The sequence below is a fragment of the Alligator mississippiensis genome, chromosome 3, assembly GCF_030867095.1.
Source record: "Alligator mississippiensis isolate rAllMis1 chromosome 3, rAllMis1, whole genome shotgun sequence".
In the NCBI taxonomy this organism is placed as follows: domain Eukaryota; kingdom Metazoa; phylum Chordata; order Crocodylia; family Alligatoridae; genus Alligator; species Alligator mississippiensis.
In genome coordinates this window covers 218,923,437-218,941,643 of record NC_081826.1, presented here as the reverse complement: position 1 = coordinate 218,941,643, position 18,207 = coordinate 218,923,437, and the positions used below count along the sequence as shown (strand labels likewise).

General features: G+C 40.5%; 1 protein-coding gene across 6 annotated transcripts in view; it reads left to right on the top strand.

Annotated features, from left to right (window-relative positions):
- The window catches only part of CSNK1G3 (casein kinase 1 gamma 3), a 147,143-nt gene that overhangs the window by 41,699 nt on the left and 87,237 nt on the right, over positions 1 to 18,207 (top strand). For all 6 annotated transcript variants that reach the window (XM_059724903.1, XM_059724902.1, XM_059724901.1 and 3 more), the window contains one exon: positions 12,165 to 12,234. In XM_059724903.1, the coding sequence (XP_059580886.1) occupies positions 12,165 to 12,234 (70 nt within the window). The remainder of the gene's footprint in view (positions 1 to 12,164; positions 12,235 to 18,207) is intronic.

Sequence of the window (18,207 nt, the reverse complement as noted above, 5' to 3'; positions counted from 1 at the left end):
AGTTTCATGTTTTTCAATACTTCTGAGAGAGAAACTTATTAAACATTTCTTATCATGAAGTTTGATAGATTTCATTATATACAGTTCTTGTTTATATCCAGCTAACTCTACTTGAAAACATTTAGAGGTAAAGGACTTGTAATTACATGTCAGTTGTCACTGAGGTACACTAGCTTCACATTTTGTCACTGGTTTCATAAATAATTCTGTTTGCAAAGGAGATGTAAGCTGACTGGTCTTTCAGTCATTTGTGCATCAGTCCTACCAGGTAGATTCCTTTCTTGCAATAGCATAAAAGAATACGAAGTGTTATGCCAGAGAGGTCAAATACAGGAAAACTCTATATCAGTATTTTTCGACCATTTTAGAATTAAGGCACCCCTCAGAAAATGCCAGCTCTTAGCTTTCACTCGTTTCTTGGGTATGGAAAAATAGAGCAATTCTTCTGTTAGAAAGAACTCGGGAAGACCACGACAGGTCAGAATGTTCTTGATGTTATAGACTTCCATTTGAAATTTTTAGGTTTATCTTGTCAATTATGTGTAGGTGTTCTCATGACTAACATTGTTAATATTGCACTTTACTTCATGGCAGCCTTAAAAGTATTCCGTGACACCCTTATTCGGAAACCACTGCTTTAGAAACACTGCTGTGTCAAACAGAAGGGGGCAGCAAGGGGGTTCCTGGAGTATCATCTTTCCAACATCTTCAGTTCATTTTTCCTGTCATTGTTGCCAGTCTAACACTTTCACTATACACATTTCTGTATCTTAAATACTAAGGTCTAAAATGTGAGGTTTTTGTCTAGTAAATCTATAATTTTCATCTCATTTTCCCCTTTAAAAAAACAAATTCTGGTTTAAACAATATCTGCTGACTTGTGGGTTTTTCTAAGTCAGTGATTCTCAATTGAGGAAACTGAGATCCTCTGAAGGATGATGCATGAAGTGTGCAAATAGCCACTCCTGCAAAGTGTGCAAATTGTTACCCTTCATTAATTATTTATAAATGTTTGGCATTTCAAATTAGTTAATTTTACTTTAACTTTAGCCTCTGACAAGATATATTGGCAGTTTACTTTTAGCATATTAATTTGCTAATTCTTCTGTGTCTCACTACAACATCACATAGAGCTACACAGAAAGCTTTATGAGCCACTATGGAATATAATTTTTAGAAGTTAAGCAGCCCTTCAGATAGTACAGCCCTAGAGTGTGTATGTTATGTTGTTAAACAAATCATCATCTTAATTCTGATAACTTAAGGTGCTCCCTTATAATGCATGCAAACAGTAACACATTGGCATATAAGAAACTAACAAAAGTGAGGTAATTTAGGGTTGAGGCCAGTGCTGTAATTCAGGAGTTGGCAACCCTGGGCCTGCAGACTGGATCCAGCTTTCAAAGTGTTTGGATCCAGTCCACTACAAAATAAAGGTTTGGCAGCTCACAGCCTTGCCTGGTGTGTCTCCTTTCTTCACCCTGCACTGTGCTGGTGATTCCCCTCTGCAGTGCATGCCTTCCCCTCCACCCTTTTTTTGCTAGGTGCTGCTTAATTCAGCCCTCCCACTGCTGTTTGGGCTCAGAGGTGGAGGTGGCAGTAGCAACTTGGACAGTGTAGAGGGGGTGTTGCAGGGGGGAGTGGTGCCCCATGATGGCACCCGGGTCACAGGCAGTCTACCACAGCAAAAGGCTTGTTGACCCCTGCTCTAACTCGCATAATTGTTAAGACGGTAAACACATTTATAGTAATCAATTGATAATATATAAGAGGGCCTAAATATTCAGGTTTTGAAATTTAACTCTTGTGTTAAGAAGATTGTCATACTAAATGAAAGGGAAAAAAAGAGAGCCCAAGTGTGGAATGGACCTCCTGGGCACATAGTCTAGTCACTTACTGTTGTAGGTAACAATGTCATTTAACGTTTTTTATAAGCAGATCAGGTCCCACAGATTTGTCAGTTCTTTGCCGTCAAGATCACTGCTGCAAAGTTGTTTAGAAACCTGCTAATTTCTATCTTACATGTCTATCTCTGTTCTTCTGTTCTCATGTGATCAGCTAGTACATTCCAATCTTTCTCTCCTCCTTTGTTTTTTAGGTTTAGTATTTATAACTGTGAACCCCATGCAGTACTGCATAGCTGGTTATGGGAACTTCACTTACTTTATCTTTCAGAAGGTTAAGGCAATGGCTACTTCTCAAAGGCTCATGTCTCCTGCAAGTGGCCTGTTGTGCTCAATAGCAGGAAGTACTGATTTAAGGGATTTATGGACTTCTTTCATGATGTGGGCCACATCACAATAGATTCTGAGGAGCAATTTTCCTACCTGTTAAAAAATGTATGGACTTCTTTACTTTCTGTAGCAACTGTAGGAGTTCTCTCTTATTGCAAGAGAAATTTGGTATCTTATTAATTCTACTTAACTGTAAATTCAGGCCTTGTTTAAGCAGGAAAGGCTTCTTTGTTTTGTTTTTAAATAACCCAAAGTGTAAATTTTAACAGATTAGGCTTTATAAAAATCATTTGCCTCTCTTTGCAGCTCTTTTATTAATTTAGGTTACATTGTTTGGGAAAGAGAGAATGCTTACAAGCCAAAAATTGACTCTTAGACCAAAATACGTATCCACATGTAGATTGTACCATTTTAAGTACATTAATATAACCAATGAAAGCTTTTCTGTGCACACAGTATATATAAACGTAATTAATTTTATATAAGTAATATGTCCAGCCCATACTTCACTGACTGAAGTTTTAGCAATGTCATAATTTATGTATCTTGTTTCAGGTTTCTTATTAGGTGTCTTTGTTTGGTCAGCATATACTTCTATTATTGCACTATACGTTGTACTTTATACCCTCCCCCTTTCTTTCTTTTCTTCTACACTTCCGTTTTCCTCTGTTGGCACTAAAAACTCCTCCACTCTAGCATGCTTAATCAAACACTCCCTAGCAATCTTAATGTTCATAAACTTGTAATGTTAGTTCATAACAAACATTTTAAGTAGTACAGAAATATTAACATGAATGCCTAGCTTCCTAAAGCCCCTGCACCATAGAAGTCATAGAGAAATAGAGCTGGAAGGGACCTCCACGGCTAAGTACTGTACAGACAGTCAAAAAGCCCAAAGCTGAATCGATTTAGTCTTTGCAAGTTAGTCTAAGCTGCAGAAGCTAAACTGAGAAACAACTGGACACACATTCACTTTTGATTCAGTAAATGCATTCACATGCCTGCAGTGACTCAGGCCAGAGGCCAGGAGGCACTAAATCATGCCTCTCTGGCATGTAGCCAGCATGGCCTGTGTGTTCACTTCCTTTTCCTGCTGCTCTCAAGGTCTCTGGGATTTGTAGTCCACAATCGCAGCAGAAGGACTATGCAGAGTTGCTCATCACTTCCTCTTCCTGCTTTTAGGTGCCTCTGGGATTTGTAGTCCACAGTCACAGCCAGCAGTAAGCTTTTTTTAGTAGGGCAGGGCAGCTCTGTACTCGGGGGAAGGGATGTTTAACTCCCCTTCCTGACTCTCCAATCTGTCAGCATGCTTTTGAACTGTGCTTGCATTTCCCAATGCGTTTGCAATCCTTCCCAGTTTCATATTGTCTGCAAATGTGCTCACATAACTTCCTATGCTAGCATCCAAATTGTTAATAAACATGTTGAACAGCACTGGGCCCAAGACAAACCCCTGTGGGACTCCACTCAAACTTCTGCCATTCTGATACGGACCCATTAATAATTACTGTTGCTTGTAGCTATTGAACCAGTTAGATATCTACCTTATAGTAGTTTTATCCAACTCACATTTCTCCAATTTGTTTATGAGGAGGTTGTGTGGGAACTTGTCAAATGCCTTTCTGAAGTCCAGATGCTCTATTTCCACAGGATTCCCTTCATGTACCCACATAGTTACTTTGTCAAAAAAGGAGATCAGGTTTCTTTGGCACAATTTGTTTTTCATAAATCCATGCTGGCTGCTTGTGATCAGCCTTCCTCCTCCAGCTGCTTTCGTATGGCCTTCCTAAAGATATGCTCCAGTAACTTCCCAGGTATTGAGCTGAGGCTAACTGGTCTGTAGTAGTAGTAGTTCCTCAGGTCCTCCTTCTTGCTTTTTAAAATGAGGGGTACTGCGTTTGGCCATTTTCCAGTTGTCTAGTACCTGGCCCATCTCCCATGACTTCATGAAGATTGTTGCTAAGGGCCTCTGAGATCTCCTCTGCTGGTTCGTTCAGGGCCCTGGGATGAAGCTTATCTGGCTCTGCTGATTTTGAATTTGTTCAGACCCAACAACAGCTCTCCATCTCTTGTGTTATTTTGTCCCTCAGTTTGCCCCCTTCCTTATCCAGATAATCCCTTTTAGGGGTCTGGCAGCTTTTTTGTGAGGACTGAGACAAAATAGCTGTTGTGTAGCTCTGCCTTTTTTGTATCTTCATTGAAGAGGTTCCCCTGGCTTGTTAACAGAGGACCCACCCACAGCTTCCTGGGTCCTTCTTTTCTGGCTGACATATTTGTAGAACCTCTTCTTGTTGTCTTTGACCTCCTTTGCCAAGTGCAGCTCATTCTTTATCTTTGCCGTCCTGATTTAGTCCTTGCAGGTGCCTGCTATTTCTTGGTGTGCATTCTTGATGACTTTGTCCATCCTTCATTTGCCTGCATGCTTTCCTTTTGCAGTTGAGGCATTTTAAAAGCTCCTTGTGCAGCCACATCGGTCTCTTGCCATTCTTCTTGTGCTTCCATTGTGTCGGGACAGTTCTTGTTGGGCTTCCAATACTGTGCCCCTTAAACTCCCAGCTCTCTGTGTGCCTTTATTCTTCAATCTGCCCTCCCATGACAACATGCCTTCTAGCTCCTGGAGTTGGATGAAATCCACCTTTTTGTAATGTGGTATCCTAATTTTGATGTCCTCATGCTTTCCCTGTCTCAGGATCTGGAATTCCTCCCAAGTTACCCATCACCTTCTTATTCTCCACTAGTTCTTTCCTTTTGGCCAGGACAGGATCCAAGATAGATGATCCCCTAGTTGTATCCTTCATTTTCTAGAAGAGAAAGTTACGCTCCATAAAAATTAGGAACTGGCTTGACATTTTATGTTTGGCTACTTTTGTTTTTCCACAATATACCTGGAAAACTGAAGTCTCCCATCAGTACCATCCCATAGCATTCAGATAGATTTGTCCCTTGCTTGAAGAGTGCCTCATCTACCACCTCTTCCTGATTAGGTGGCCTATAATAAATTCCCCTCCATTATATTGGTGCCATGTCTTCTACTTTTTGTCATGACCCAAATGCATTATGCTTTACTGTCTTCCTCCTCCTAAATCTGGGAACAAGCGTATGTGTATTTTAATGTAAGAGGCAACACCACCATCTTTCCTCCCAACCCTGTCCTTCTGGAATGGAGTGTAACCCTCAGTGTTCATATTCCAGTCATAAGAGCTGTCCTACCAGGTCTTGGTGATGCCAGTCAGATTGCAGTTCTTTTCACAGGCTGCACTTCCAATGTATCTTATTTATTCTCCATACTTCTCACATTTATACACATGCATTGGATGTATTTTGACTCTCTCATTTCCTCTTTGTGCCACTTTTTGCAGTCCTGTAGCTTTCTGGCTCTTTCCCAGAGTTGAGTTGCTTCTTCAAGTCCTTTTCTCTCTGGACTGCATGCTCTGATCACCATCCCTCATGAAACCTAATTTAAAGCCCTCATTAGGTTGGCCAGATGATGCCCAAGGATGCTCTTCCTTCTCCATTCTCTTGTTGATATCATCTAACCCCAGATTTAGCTTTGCTAAAACTCTAAAAAGGAGTTTTCTCATTTTTTGATCTGCTGCACTTCAAGTGGCTGCTAGGGCAGCGACTGCTTAAGATCTGTAAAGTGCTAGTGGAGCAATATAAAATAGGATGTTTGACTGTATAGGCTGCCTGGCATACAAAATCTGATATACTATTTCTCTGATTTAGATTGCAGTTTAATTTGTTAGCTGCTTTAAAAAACATGAAGATATTTGATAATACTAGCCAAAGAGAATTTCTGCTAAAGACTCCATCCATATCATTCCTTCTCATAGGCCCATGTGCTCATCTTTGAAGTAAAATGGAATCGGGACAGTCTCCATTCAAGATATAGTTTCTGAAATGGGGAGGGAGACTAAAGTTCTTTGATTATGAAGTTAGAAACTTGGAAGAATCTTTTTTTTTTTTTTTTCTGTCTCCTGAATCCATTCCAGTACTCAAAGATGAGCTAAGCCAAGTTAATACTTCCCCAAATACTTATGCTGAGAATCTCTGCTGAGAACCCAGACTGTTTTTGCTTCTTAAGTACAAAATTAACAACCTTATGCATTTCTTTGAATGAGCCTTCCACAAGGAGCAATATCCGTGTTGATAGAAGAGCCTGATCTCTAAGAGAAGTCAGTTTCCTGAAACCATCCTGAAATAATTGGCACATCCTTAAAGGAAATAAAAGATGTACCATGTTTCACCTCTGAAGTAAATGAGTGATTAGATGCCTTAGCACAGCTCAGAACTGTGGAAACCAGGTAATTTGTAGTTTTGTGTATTTGGATAGTGAATTTAGGTTAGTGTTGAAAGTCCTGGATCTCTGAAGGAAATAGCTTCTACTGTGGTAATTGTTCCACCAAAGTCTTTTAGATGAAAGAGATGCCTTGAAATATACAAGATACATTTTGAATATGCAAAGAACATTTAATAAAAAGACACACACTTTCCTGAGATGTTTTCTTCTGTTAATGCCTTTACCTCATCACAATAGGATGCACATATGTGAGCATCTGGTAAAATCTGTACTCAGATAAAGTAAGCAATTATTCCTGTTTCTCAAGTAAGAAACTAAGCTTGAGTTTGATTAAGCTCTTACCTTGTTCAAAAAAAAATAAAATTCAACATAATCTTAATCTCAAAACCAATCTTCAGAGGAAGGCCTGCTCCGATTTAAGGAAAACAAGGATCCCATCTCAATTTTACATGGCAACTTGGATATAATTAAAAGACCTCCTCAACACTGGATCTAAAGCTATGATGGATTTTGTGGTAAAGTATCTGAGGACTACTGATGGAAGACTGAGGAAGTCTTATGAGCAAGGATCCTGGTTTTCTCTGTTTAAAAATCCCAAATGCTCTGATTAACCCTCCCCCCATCCATGTTTTTCTGCAATTAAAATTAAATGCCACTATATGTAAAAGTATCAGTTGAACACAATGTTTTATTGATATATTTACCATTTTAAAGCAGTTTGGAAGCCTACCAGTGCCTCAGTGATTATAATAAAATAACTTCTAAATACCTGCATATTTTGGTGTTTGATTTTGGGTTTTTTATGATGGAAAATCAGAGTCCCCCCTGCCCCCTTTGCTCACCAGGACATGGATCCAGCTGCAGCTATCCCCCCTGCTACTTTGTGGTGCTGAGCAGCCCTGACATGCCCCTGCCCTGCCTCTGCCCATGCCATTGCCCCTCATTCCCAAGTCGCAACACTCCCCTGCCCCCACCCCCACAGCTCTACTGGTGCCCGTCACTCCAAACCTAGTCCCCTGTTTTTCCCCCCCATGTCCCCCTCCTAAGCCCTGCCAGAGGGGGCAACACAGCTGGAGCAGAGCACTGCCTGTGTGGGACAGGGGAAGATGTAGGCTTGGGGTTCCTTGCCATGCTGCCCTCCCTTGGGGGGGCTTCTGTGGCCTAGTTGGTAGGACCTGACGTGGGAGGGTGGAGCGGGGTAGGGAGCCTTGGTGCTGTCACTGCTGGGACCCCTGCAGGAGCCATGCCTCCAAGTTGAGGCACCCCCTGCCTGCCTGGCAGCAGTGGGGGTAGCATCTCAGAGTTGTGTCCCCCTCCACTGTGGGTGGGCAGGCAGGGGGCGCCTCTCCATGGCGGCATGGCTGGCATATGGGTCCTGTCAGCAGTGGCACAGAGCCTTCCCCTCCTGCTCTACCCTCCCGTGCCAGGTTCTGCCTGCTGGATTGTGGAGACCCTTTAACCCAATGAGACATTTTAAACTTTTAACATGCTCCCCCAAGTTGCCCTCCCTGAGTGTGCACAGCAGCAGGGAGGTGCACCCCCCCCACCCCCCCGAACTCCCTCAGATGAGCCACCTGTGGCTCTGTCCTGCTTCCTAGCCAGTCCCATGGTTGCATGTTCTCGGCCTGGCTGGGCAGTGGCCCCAGCTGCCAATCCTGCCTTACTCCATCCCAAACTGTGGCTGTCTGAAACTATCCCTGCCCACCCCTCCGTGTTGCTCTTCCCCCCTCCCCCCCCCCCCAATAGACTAACCTTTAGGCTGCTCGGCGAGCTGCTCTACACTGCTACCTGGTTGTTTTGCTGACCATGTGCATGGCGTCCCCTGCGTCCTGCTCCCCCCAACTGCAAGCAGCCCCTTGCAGGCTGGAACTTTGCCCCCTTGCAAGGAGAAACTCTGCGGCTTCCCGTGTTTTTTTTCTTTAAAGTAGAAAATCCGTATTTTTCCACAGCAAATGGAAAATGGGGTTCCTTGCTAATGAGAGCGACTTGTGGAACAATTTTTCATGGTGCCAATAGTGAATACCAATCCCAATCTTTATACAGAGAGCCCATTCCATCTCTCATGTTGTAGGAGAATGTAATACTTTAAATCCTTCTGGATTTATATTTCAAGAAAAGTTAGAAGCGTAGTGGTTAATACTTTAATATTATGCTGCTATAAATCTCTGACTACTGTTCTAGGTGCTGGAGCAAGATGTCTTCAAAAGCTCCAAAAAGTGATCTGCACTCTAACTCATTTAATAATGACTTGTGGATCCCTGTGTATAGTCAAAATTTTTCTTTATCAGTTCCATAATGTTGATGCAAATTGTATTAAGTTGGAGTTTAGCTTGTAAATTCAGGTCTTAAAATCAGAAGAGAACTTTTTAGAATATTTTAAAAACAAAGTCAAAGGACAAGGAGATAGTCATTAAAAAAGAAAAAGTATACATGATGCAGTTTACTGATGGAGTGTATATATACATGGATAAAGATATTGTCTTCCAATGTTAGCGTTATGTTATTTTCTCACAAATTTAATTAATTAGTATAATAATTGCATTTAATATTTGAGCTGAGTTTTCATAAGCAACTTACAGCTGATCTAATACTGAGCCCTATGCCTCAGAGAATATCTTTATACATTTTTGGATTAAATAATCCAAAAAAGGGTGTTTAAAACACTCAAACTAGCTGAAACAGACATTGGAAGATGAGTCACTAAAAAGAAAATAATTAGTATGGTGCTCTTAGATCAGTAGGCATATATGACTTGCACTGTAAAGATTCACTTTTGATGGTTTCTTAACAGACCTATATTGTATTAGTGAATTGGAGCATAGCTATTCCTTTAGAAATTGGTTTCAGTGTAGTGTTCGATAGGTTAGTGTATGCTGTAAAAGAACATGATAATATTTCCCCATGAAGATGTGGCTCTGTGTCAGTTTGTACACAACCTACTGATCATCTGTACTTTCTCCTTTCTTTTAAGGCAGGGATGTAAAAATACAACCCATAGGCTGCAGCCAGCCAACAGAACTTGCACCAAGCCCACTGGTAGTGTGGTGGGCTACTGGAGGTGCATGCCTTCAACTCTGCACTGCCAAATGCTTCCATTAGTGCAGACTGGGCATAGCTTTGTGCTGTTGAGCAGCATCATGGGGGTGGGGGCGGGCAGCTGCTTATAGCTGTGTTTGGGCAGCAGTGCAGAACTGTGGCTGGTCCGTAATGCTAGGGACATGTGGCTGTGTGGAGCTGAGGGCATGTGGTGGCACAGAGCTGTATTCAGGTGGCAGTGTGGAGCTGCTGCTCATAGTCCATGTCTGCCCTGCTCCATGCCCCTGGCTCTAGTGATGTGCCACTAGCCAAAGATGGCTCAGTGCTGCTGCACACCTGTGGCTCCTTGCCAACGTGTGTCCCTGGCTCCACACCACCCACATAAGTCTCCCTGTTATTGCACACCCCTGAACCCATGCTGTCACCCAACTGCAGACAGGTGGGCTGCAAGTGGCTGCAGCGCAGGGCACTGGTCACAGGGCAGGCAAGGGACTGCTTTCCCCCTGCCTGTGCTCAGCTTTTCCCTGGGCCACTTTTCCTCCGGCTCCTCCCCTGCCCTCCCCCACTTCTTCCTTACCTGCAGTTCTGGCGCAGAGCAGCCATGTAGTCCCAGGCCAGAAGCCCTGGCTGCGGAGGCGGGGCTGGGTGGGTCCTGCTGTTGTGGGAGCCCATTGGGCTTCCCCTGGGTCCTACTGCCCTTGGTTCCTGTCATTTTTGACAGGAACCAAGGGAAGATGAATATTAATTTTCTAAATTTTTTAGGGGTCCTGCAGGCTGGATAGAATGGCCTTGCGTGACGGATTCGGCCTGTGGGCCGTATTTTGCCCACCCCTGGGTTAAGACCTCCAGAAGCCACCCAAAATTACCATGTAACAAGGCTCTTGGGTAACAGAGATTAAGTTGGAATCAGAACTTGTAGAGGTGATAACTTTTATTAGACCAACTAGATTTTTGCAAAAAAATTCTTTATTTGCAAGCTTTTGGACACAAACACCCCTTTTCAGGCATAGGAGAAAAGATTATACAAATTGTATTTTCTCATGGGCTCAAAACTAACCTAAAAATGAAAGATGACTTCTGAAGAATTCAGGAAAGGTAACTTCACACCTTTAGGTTCCAAAGGATTTTCTGTTTCAATTCTGAAGGATTGTCACAACTGTTGGCTTGCTTCTGCTTGTTTTTTGAGTAGTGTGTACAAAAAAGCAAAACTCAATTTTGAGATGAGGAACAATAATTGCTTAAAGGAAAATGCCCCTTGTCTTTTACCTTGAATAATATAGAAAAAGAAAAAAGCTTGAGGTGGTAACTACTTGATACTATTCCAGAACAAGTAAATCAAAGGGGGAAGCTTATGGCAGCCCAAAGAGAATTGGTTGTTTAACACTTCAGTTATAAATTATTCTTGTGACCTTTCCTTCCAGAAGCTCTTGCTCTTCCCTTTGCAGAAGTGTTTAGATGTTCGGTAGGGGGAATGCCCTGGAGCTAGGGAAGTGTATTTTCTTTGTCATGAAATGCCATTCAGCTTTTGCTGAGGCACAGGCCAGTAAAAGGCCATTTCCCTTCTCTCACTTGTCTTCCCCAGGAAAACTTTGGCAGTCTTCCAACATAACTGAATTCATGCAGTTAAGCTGTTGCAGTAGTAGCAGCCATCCGTACTGTACTGGTAAGACCTGAGAGCTGCCAGAGCAGCTGCAGGCAGGAGAAGGATGAATTAAGGGTCTTGTGCTTGTCACCCCACAAGAACCAAATCATTGCTCCTTATGTCCTGGAAATGCCCCCTGGAATCATACCTTGGGGCTTTGAGTTATTATATTTCCTCCATATGAGGACACTAGGAGAAGCAAAGGATGCAGTTTATTTAGGTTATTCTCCCTCTGAAGGCCCCACAACTCCTATAACTCTTCAGAGATGACTGTTGCAGGTAATTTTGGTTGTTAGCTAAGTATGGGTTAATTTAGTGATGGCTTAGGGTTGAAATCAAACCTGATGCATAATGTGGGAAAATAGTTGTACATAACACACACACACACACACTTTCTCTCTCTTTAAGAGAAGTTTTAGTAAAACATATTTTAAAGATCCTTAAAATGAAATATTATTTACATTGCAAAGTCAAGTACTCAAAAGTTGGAACATGCAAAGGCATTCTTAATTCTATCAAATCTAATAGTGCCATGTTTTTGTGTGTCTAGTTTCATGATGACATGATTCCCAATCCTCCCCAACACTAGGATCATTAATGCACAATGGACTGAATTAAGGTTGGGTGGGCAACCTTAGATCTGTCATTTCTGACCTTCAGCACCTCTAACTTCTTGCTGCCTAATTTATTTGCTTTAAGTTTGTGTCAGCTGTTGTTTTTTAAACTGACATAACATTCTCTAATGCAGACTACTATCTAATATCCAGTAGGCTGTTAAATCATTGCCATTGCCATTTTTTTTCTTATTGTCCTCAAAATATACCGCTGTTGGCAAAGGAGAGAGAGAGAGCTAGAGAGCATTAGAATGAGAGATAGTAAAGTTAAGAAATTGAAACAAAGATAACTTGATCTACTTTTAAATGTTAACCCCTATCTGTTTCTTTTAAATCAGGAGCCAATGAAGTCTAGAGCACCACAGCTACACCTGGAATACAGGTTCTACAAGCAGTTAGGATCTGGAGGTAAACATGTATATAATGTATTAGACTGTGATCCAGTATCATATTTCACATTATTCTCAGCACTAGCTGACTCATCTCAAGTTGTCATTTATCTTAAGAACACTTCTAAAAATCAGTAGGTAGGCGCAGGTGCAAAACAAAAGTTAGATTTGGAGTTGCATGTAGTTGTTATTACTAGAATGTTGCATCAGTCCTGCCATTTTAATAGAACATGCCCTTGAAATAGGTATTTCATCAGGACGCACAGGAAGTGTTTACAGAAAGTAAATCTGATGGGTGTACTTCAAACACTTAGTGTAGTAGTTCAGATGCTTCTATTCCAAATAGATACAGAAGCTAACATAAAACCTAATCAGTTTACCTACCTGTCGTATATTTAAAATGAATGTTCACTGAGTTTCTAAATATTTTGTAAGGAGTTTGTTTAAGATAGACGGGAACACTCAAATCTAACACTCTAGCTCATCTGGTTCTAACACCCAAGCTTTGTGTGTTCTCATCTAGATCTTTTTACTCAGAAATAGATTTTTTATAATTGATCTTTTGGGTGTGCACACAACCTTTGGTCAAGTACATGGATTTTCTATTCTTAATACTATTGCCTAAGACCAGGAAGAGAAGTTTTCCAGTTTTCATTTTGTTTAATTTTGTACTTATGCAGTATTTGTGCATGTTATATGAAGTTAACAATTGATGAAGCATTAAAAAATTGGAAAAATTACAGAACCTCAAAAAAAAATTAGCAACAACACAGGTAATGTGTACATTTTAGGCATTCCTTGAAAGTGAGTAGATTTAAGGCTGTTAGCCTACCTATTTTAATTTGCTGGTTCATAACTATTGTTTTAGAGAAGACTCACTCAGGTTTATATATTGTATATGCATATCAAGAATTATGGGCATATGCATTCCTAACACATTTACTCCAAGTGGTAATTTTGTGTCTATTGAAATATAATTTTCAAATAATCAGGTGTTAGAAGTTATAGCTGTTATTTAGATTAATAATATTCTTTTGCACAATTTCAGTGTAATGAATTTCACTTTCATCAAAAGGCTCTAAATTCCATAGTAATGTTGTTTAGTAAGCTTTAAATGTGCTTTTATGAGATTTATGCTTTAATATTTTAGTATAGCTTAAGTTGCAGAGCCAGTCACTCGAAAGTCAGGAAATGCCAGAATTTAGTTTGCCCTTGTACTTGTAGAATGGTTCCTTTATGCATATGTTGTATAATAATGTTTAGTTACGTGCATTTTTTTCTATAGAGCTCTGTATTCATCATAGCATGTTGTTTGCTAATTTAGTGGTTCTGTATTTTTGGTTCACATTTATTTAGTGACTTTGCATGTTGTTTGTTTGCTTGTTTTTACTTAATGTTATCAAAACTTGTACTGAAAGCAGAATTTACAAATGGAGGCTAAGCCACAGAGAAACTTAATCAAAATTGTGTCTGATTTTTACATGATCAATTTGAGATGCTGTTTGTAGGTCTCTTCCTCTCCCCCTTCCTCCTCCCTTCCCCTCTCTTCTTCTTCCTGTCTCATCAGAGTAACTTTTCTTACTATTACTTGCCAAAGATTATAAAGGTTGTATGTTTGTTTTTTTTGCCTAGTGATTTCATTTTAATTGACACCTGTTTATTTTAGGATTTTAATAAAGTGCTGTATTGTGCCACTCAACAGCAAATATTCTTTTCATAGTGTCAGTAATAACTAGATTGCTCTGCAGAAGTAGATGCTTACTTTGTTTCTGCGGTTTTAGTTTGTAACTGACAGATGAGACCCATTAAATGGCTTTCTCAGTAATCCTGAAAAGTTGAATTGTTCTGTATTGACAATATAGTTTATAAGTTCAAACATTCTATGTAGAATGATCTCTCTTGAGAATCTTTATGCCTTTTGTAATGTACATAATAAGCAGTTCATAGATACGGTATGTTTATGCATTTCCACTTTGTGATGTCAATGTCTAAATCTTTTTCAACATTTTTGTTTAAAATGTGACGACCTTACTCTGTCCTGACACAATCATACACCAAATTCAGAACCAAGTGCACAAAAGGTGACTAACTTAATCTCACATGACATCATTACATAATAGCAAAAAGGCATGTGTGGATTTCAGATTTATGCAGTACCTTGTAGGGCAGTGGTTCTTGACTTCATTAGCTATAAGGCACCCTTGTTGACCTGAGGCACCCCTTTGAAAATGGCAGCTCTTCTTTCTCTTGTTTCTTGACCGTAGAAAAATAAAAGAGCACTTCTTCTGTTTTAAAGAACTGAGACTACAAGAAGTCAGAATATTTTTGACACTCTAGATTCCTACTTAAAATCTTTGGGTTTATCTAGTGAATCATATGTAAGTATTTGTACACTTAACACTACTAATAATGTATATTACCATGGGGCACACTTTTATAAAGATCTTGTGGTTACCCAAACATGTTGCAGCACTCTGGCTGATTATCACTGGCTCAGGATATTTCTTTGGAGTCAAATGAAGATGTGGTCTGAAGCATGCTACCTTGGTGGTCTGTAGCATGGGAAGCATACATTCCCATGGTACCTTTTAATTTAGATAGAGGGGTAACAGCAATCAAGAATCAATGACATGGGCTTTGGCAATAATTAGCAAACAACATGTATACTCGGGGTCACCAGAGGACCTGCATTTTAATTGTTAGGCCATACCACCATGTCTTCACTATTGCTAACTCTTCATGCAGATGCCTGTGTACTACAGCATCATGTGGCTGTATAAACATACTATATGATTCCATTTGTGGATGTTACCCTGTCAAGCTAAGAGTAAATGTACTCTAATTTGTTTCCTTACCAAAATGCTGTTTTAATTGCATTGAAAAAGTAAAGGTTCCGTTTATGATTTTAAATATGACTCAGTCAAAAAGGCCCCATTCCCCATAAACTTGCCATAAAATGGATCGGCCTACTGGTCTGTTAAGCCTAACAAAATAGTGTCTGCTATCTCATGCTTAAATGAAAAGTGACTTACTTAGGCTCGTCTAAAATATATATCACCAATCTGTTTAATTCAGTCCAGTATGCATGGAAATGGCATTAAGAATCCTTTCCTTTGCACTGCAAGTGATTCTGTCATGAAGCATGAAATGCTGGTTAACCTTAAAAATTGTCCAGCTACAATGATTATTCTGATAAAATTATCCAACTCCTACATTCAGTTCCAGTATTTGAGTTCATGCTTTGGTCAGACTTAATTATTTGATCTGTGGATTTTGAACATTGACCATACATTTATGAAATTAGTACTTTTTAATTGTTGGTTCTCAATTAACTTGCTCCTAATGGCACTGACTGCTTGATCAGTCTACATTATTATAACCCTTTATAACCAAGCCCCCTCTTATGTTTTCTTTTCAAGGCAAATATTCCTTGTTTTCATGAGTCTTGCTGTGCTTTTAGTGGAAACTTTATGTAAGCGAGATCCTAGGGTAGCAGACCTTCCCTTCCCTTCCCTTCCCTTCCCTTCCCTTCCCTTCCCTTACATGTGCAGTGAAGATCAGTAGGTTACAATTCCAAGAGAATCTCCTTTTGTAAGTTATGGCCAAAAAGGGCTGATCATTAAAGTGTAGATAAGTGTATTTCAACAATTGTAGCTTGAGAAAACCCTTGTCTGGGTTCAGTGGCTCAAATTCAGACTTGTGGAAAGTTGGTATCAGTCTTGCACACATCTTAATGTCAAATGAAGGCACCTTTTTGCTATATCTTTTACGAGCTGAAGAAATATTGTGACAGACTTGAGGTGTTAGCGGTAAGACCAGACATGCCAGTCCCTGGCAAGAAAGGATTTGACTTGGTTCCTGAATACCTGTTGGAGCTAGACTGTTCTTAGTGGTGGCAAATGACAGAACAAGGAGTAATGGTCTTAAGTTGCAGCAAGAGAAGTTTAGGTTAGATGTTACAAAGAATTTTCTTACTAGGAGAGTAGTAAAGCACTGAACAGGTTACCCAGAGAGGTGGTAGAATCTTCATCCTTGGAGGTTTTTAAAGCCTGGCTAGACAAAACTTTGGCTGGGATGATCTAGTTGGGGATGGTCTGCCTTGAGCAGGAAGTTGAACTAGATGACCTCCTGAGGTCCTTTTCAACCCTAATTTTCTATGATTCTAAATCCTACCTAGATTTTGTTCTGTTATCCCAGCTGTGAACAGGGTAGTTCTGATTGTACTTAAGGCAGAGCAGAAAATCGAGGGAGACCAGAAAACAGATGGTTTCTCGGATTACAGTTTACTCAGATCTCTGTTCACCTTCATAAATGTTTGACAAACAAAGCAAGGAGTGTGGCCCTGCAGAAAGATAGCATAAGTGGATCTTTGTTGGATTTGGTTTCCAGGGGGGCCTTTCTCATATGTAGTCTAAAAACGTCAACCTCCTTGTTTACCTTTTGTTAGAGCTGGTTTTAAAAAGGTGCGATAAAAATGGTGTGGTATGATAGAAATAGCAGTTCCTAATTGTGGACTTTTGTGTAATTGCGTTCAAGACTGGGTCTCAAAAAGAAAATACAGTCTATTTTTTTGAAACACTGTAATAAATTCAGGGTCCACATCTTAGTTACTTAGCCATTAATGGCTCAACATCCTTACATTTGTCTTCATTTATACACTTTAAGGTGTTTAGAACATAATACAAATCATTTCAGCTCCTTAATGTCCTGTATCAAAAATGGTTTGAAAACCAAGACCTACATAGTCACTCCTTAGTTCTTTCTTAGAAACTTATTTCATATCCCTGTAAATACAAGGTTTCTTCAAAACTGTACCGAATAATGCAGTTTCACTTCCCTGATTTAATGTAGGCTGTGTTTATTCCTGCAAGACTCAGTGGTCTTTTAGGTTTGGCATCATAGTGTACTGGGGACAGGTATATTGTCTCGCTGGAGTGACTGGCTTGGCTGACTTTTAGGGCTGGTTTTAAAATTAAGTACTGAATGGTCCTCTTAATTTTGTTGTTGGGGATAATCTGCATAGACAGATTTCTCGTTTTGAACAATATAGGTCACCAGGTGAAGGGTAGGCGTGGGAGGGCAGGTAGGAGAGGGACAAGTGATAAGGAGGGCCAACTGGGGGGGGGGGGATGGGACAGATTGGAGGGGTGCAAGGTAATGAGGACAAGATGCGAGTGGAGGAGCAGGGGTCAAATGGCAGGGGGGTAGGCATCAGGGGGTACAGGTATTGGGTGGGGGGAGGCAGTTGAGAGGCAAGTGGTGGTGTTGGGACAAGGTGGCAAGGGCCAGGCCACTTGATTCTCCTGCTGCCTGCCTACCTGCCACTGCTTGCACCACTGAAGTCAGGTCTGCCAAGCTACAGTACACACCTAGTGTTAGTATGCCTATTTATTAGCCAGGAAAGTGGCAAGACTCGGTATTTTTGTAGAGAAGTTAACGAAGTTCGGGAAAGCTAAGATGATTTGATGATGGCTAACAGGACTGCTGGTTGGGGAAACCAGTTGAAGAAATCTTAGTCCTGATTCTAAATTAGAAAAGGAAGGTGAGATTTTTTTTTTAATTTCACTTGCCTAAATTCTGTGTTCAGCTCTAATAGCTACTATTTCTTGTATGACCTAGACTTCTTGTATAAAATCTTTTTTCTATTTTATATATCTTATTGATTGTCTGTGGGAAGCATGTTGGGGTTTTTTTGGGGTTTTTTTCCAGGAATTGACAACAGTAAGCACTTTATTTCCATGTAAACAAGGATCTATAAGGTTTTGCAAACCAAGGGGTGCATATCCCATAAGCTGGGGACATTTTCTCTGCTGGAGCTGCAAGGATTTGTCAGGGGCTTGAGAGACTGAGATTCCTGTTTTCTCCATGGCCTATGAAGGGAGATAATGAACAAGGGGGCCTGAGATTCATATAGAGTCCTGTTAGACATCACTAAGACCATTTACCTTGGCTTCCTGACTGTGTAGAATTTTGAGTTATGTAATGAAATATA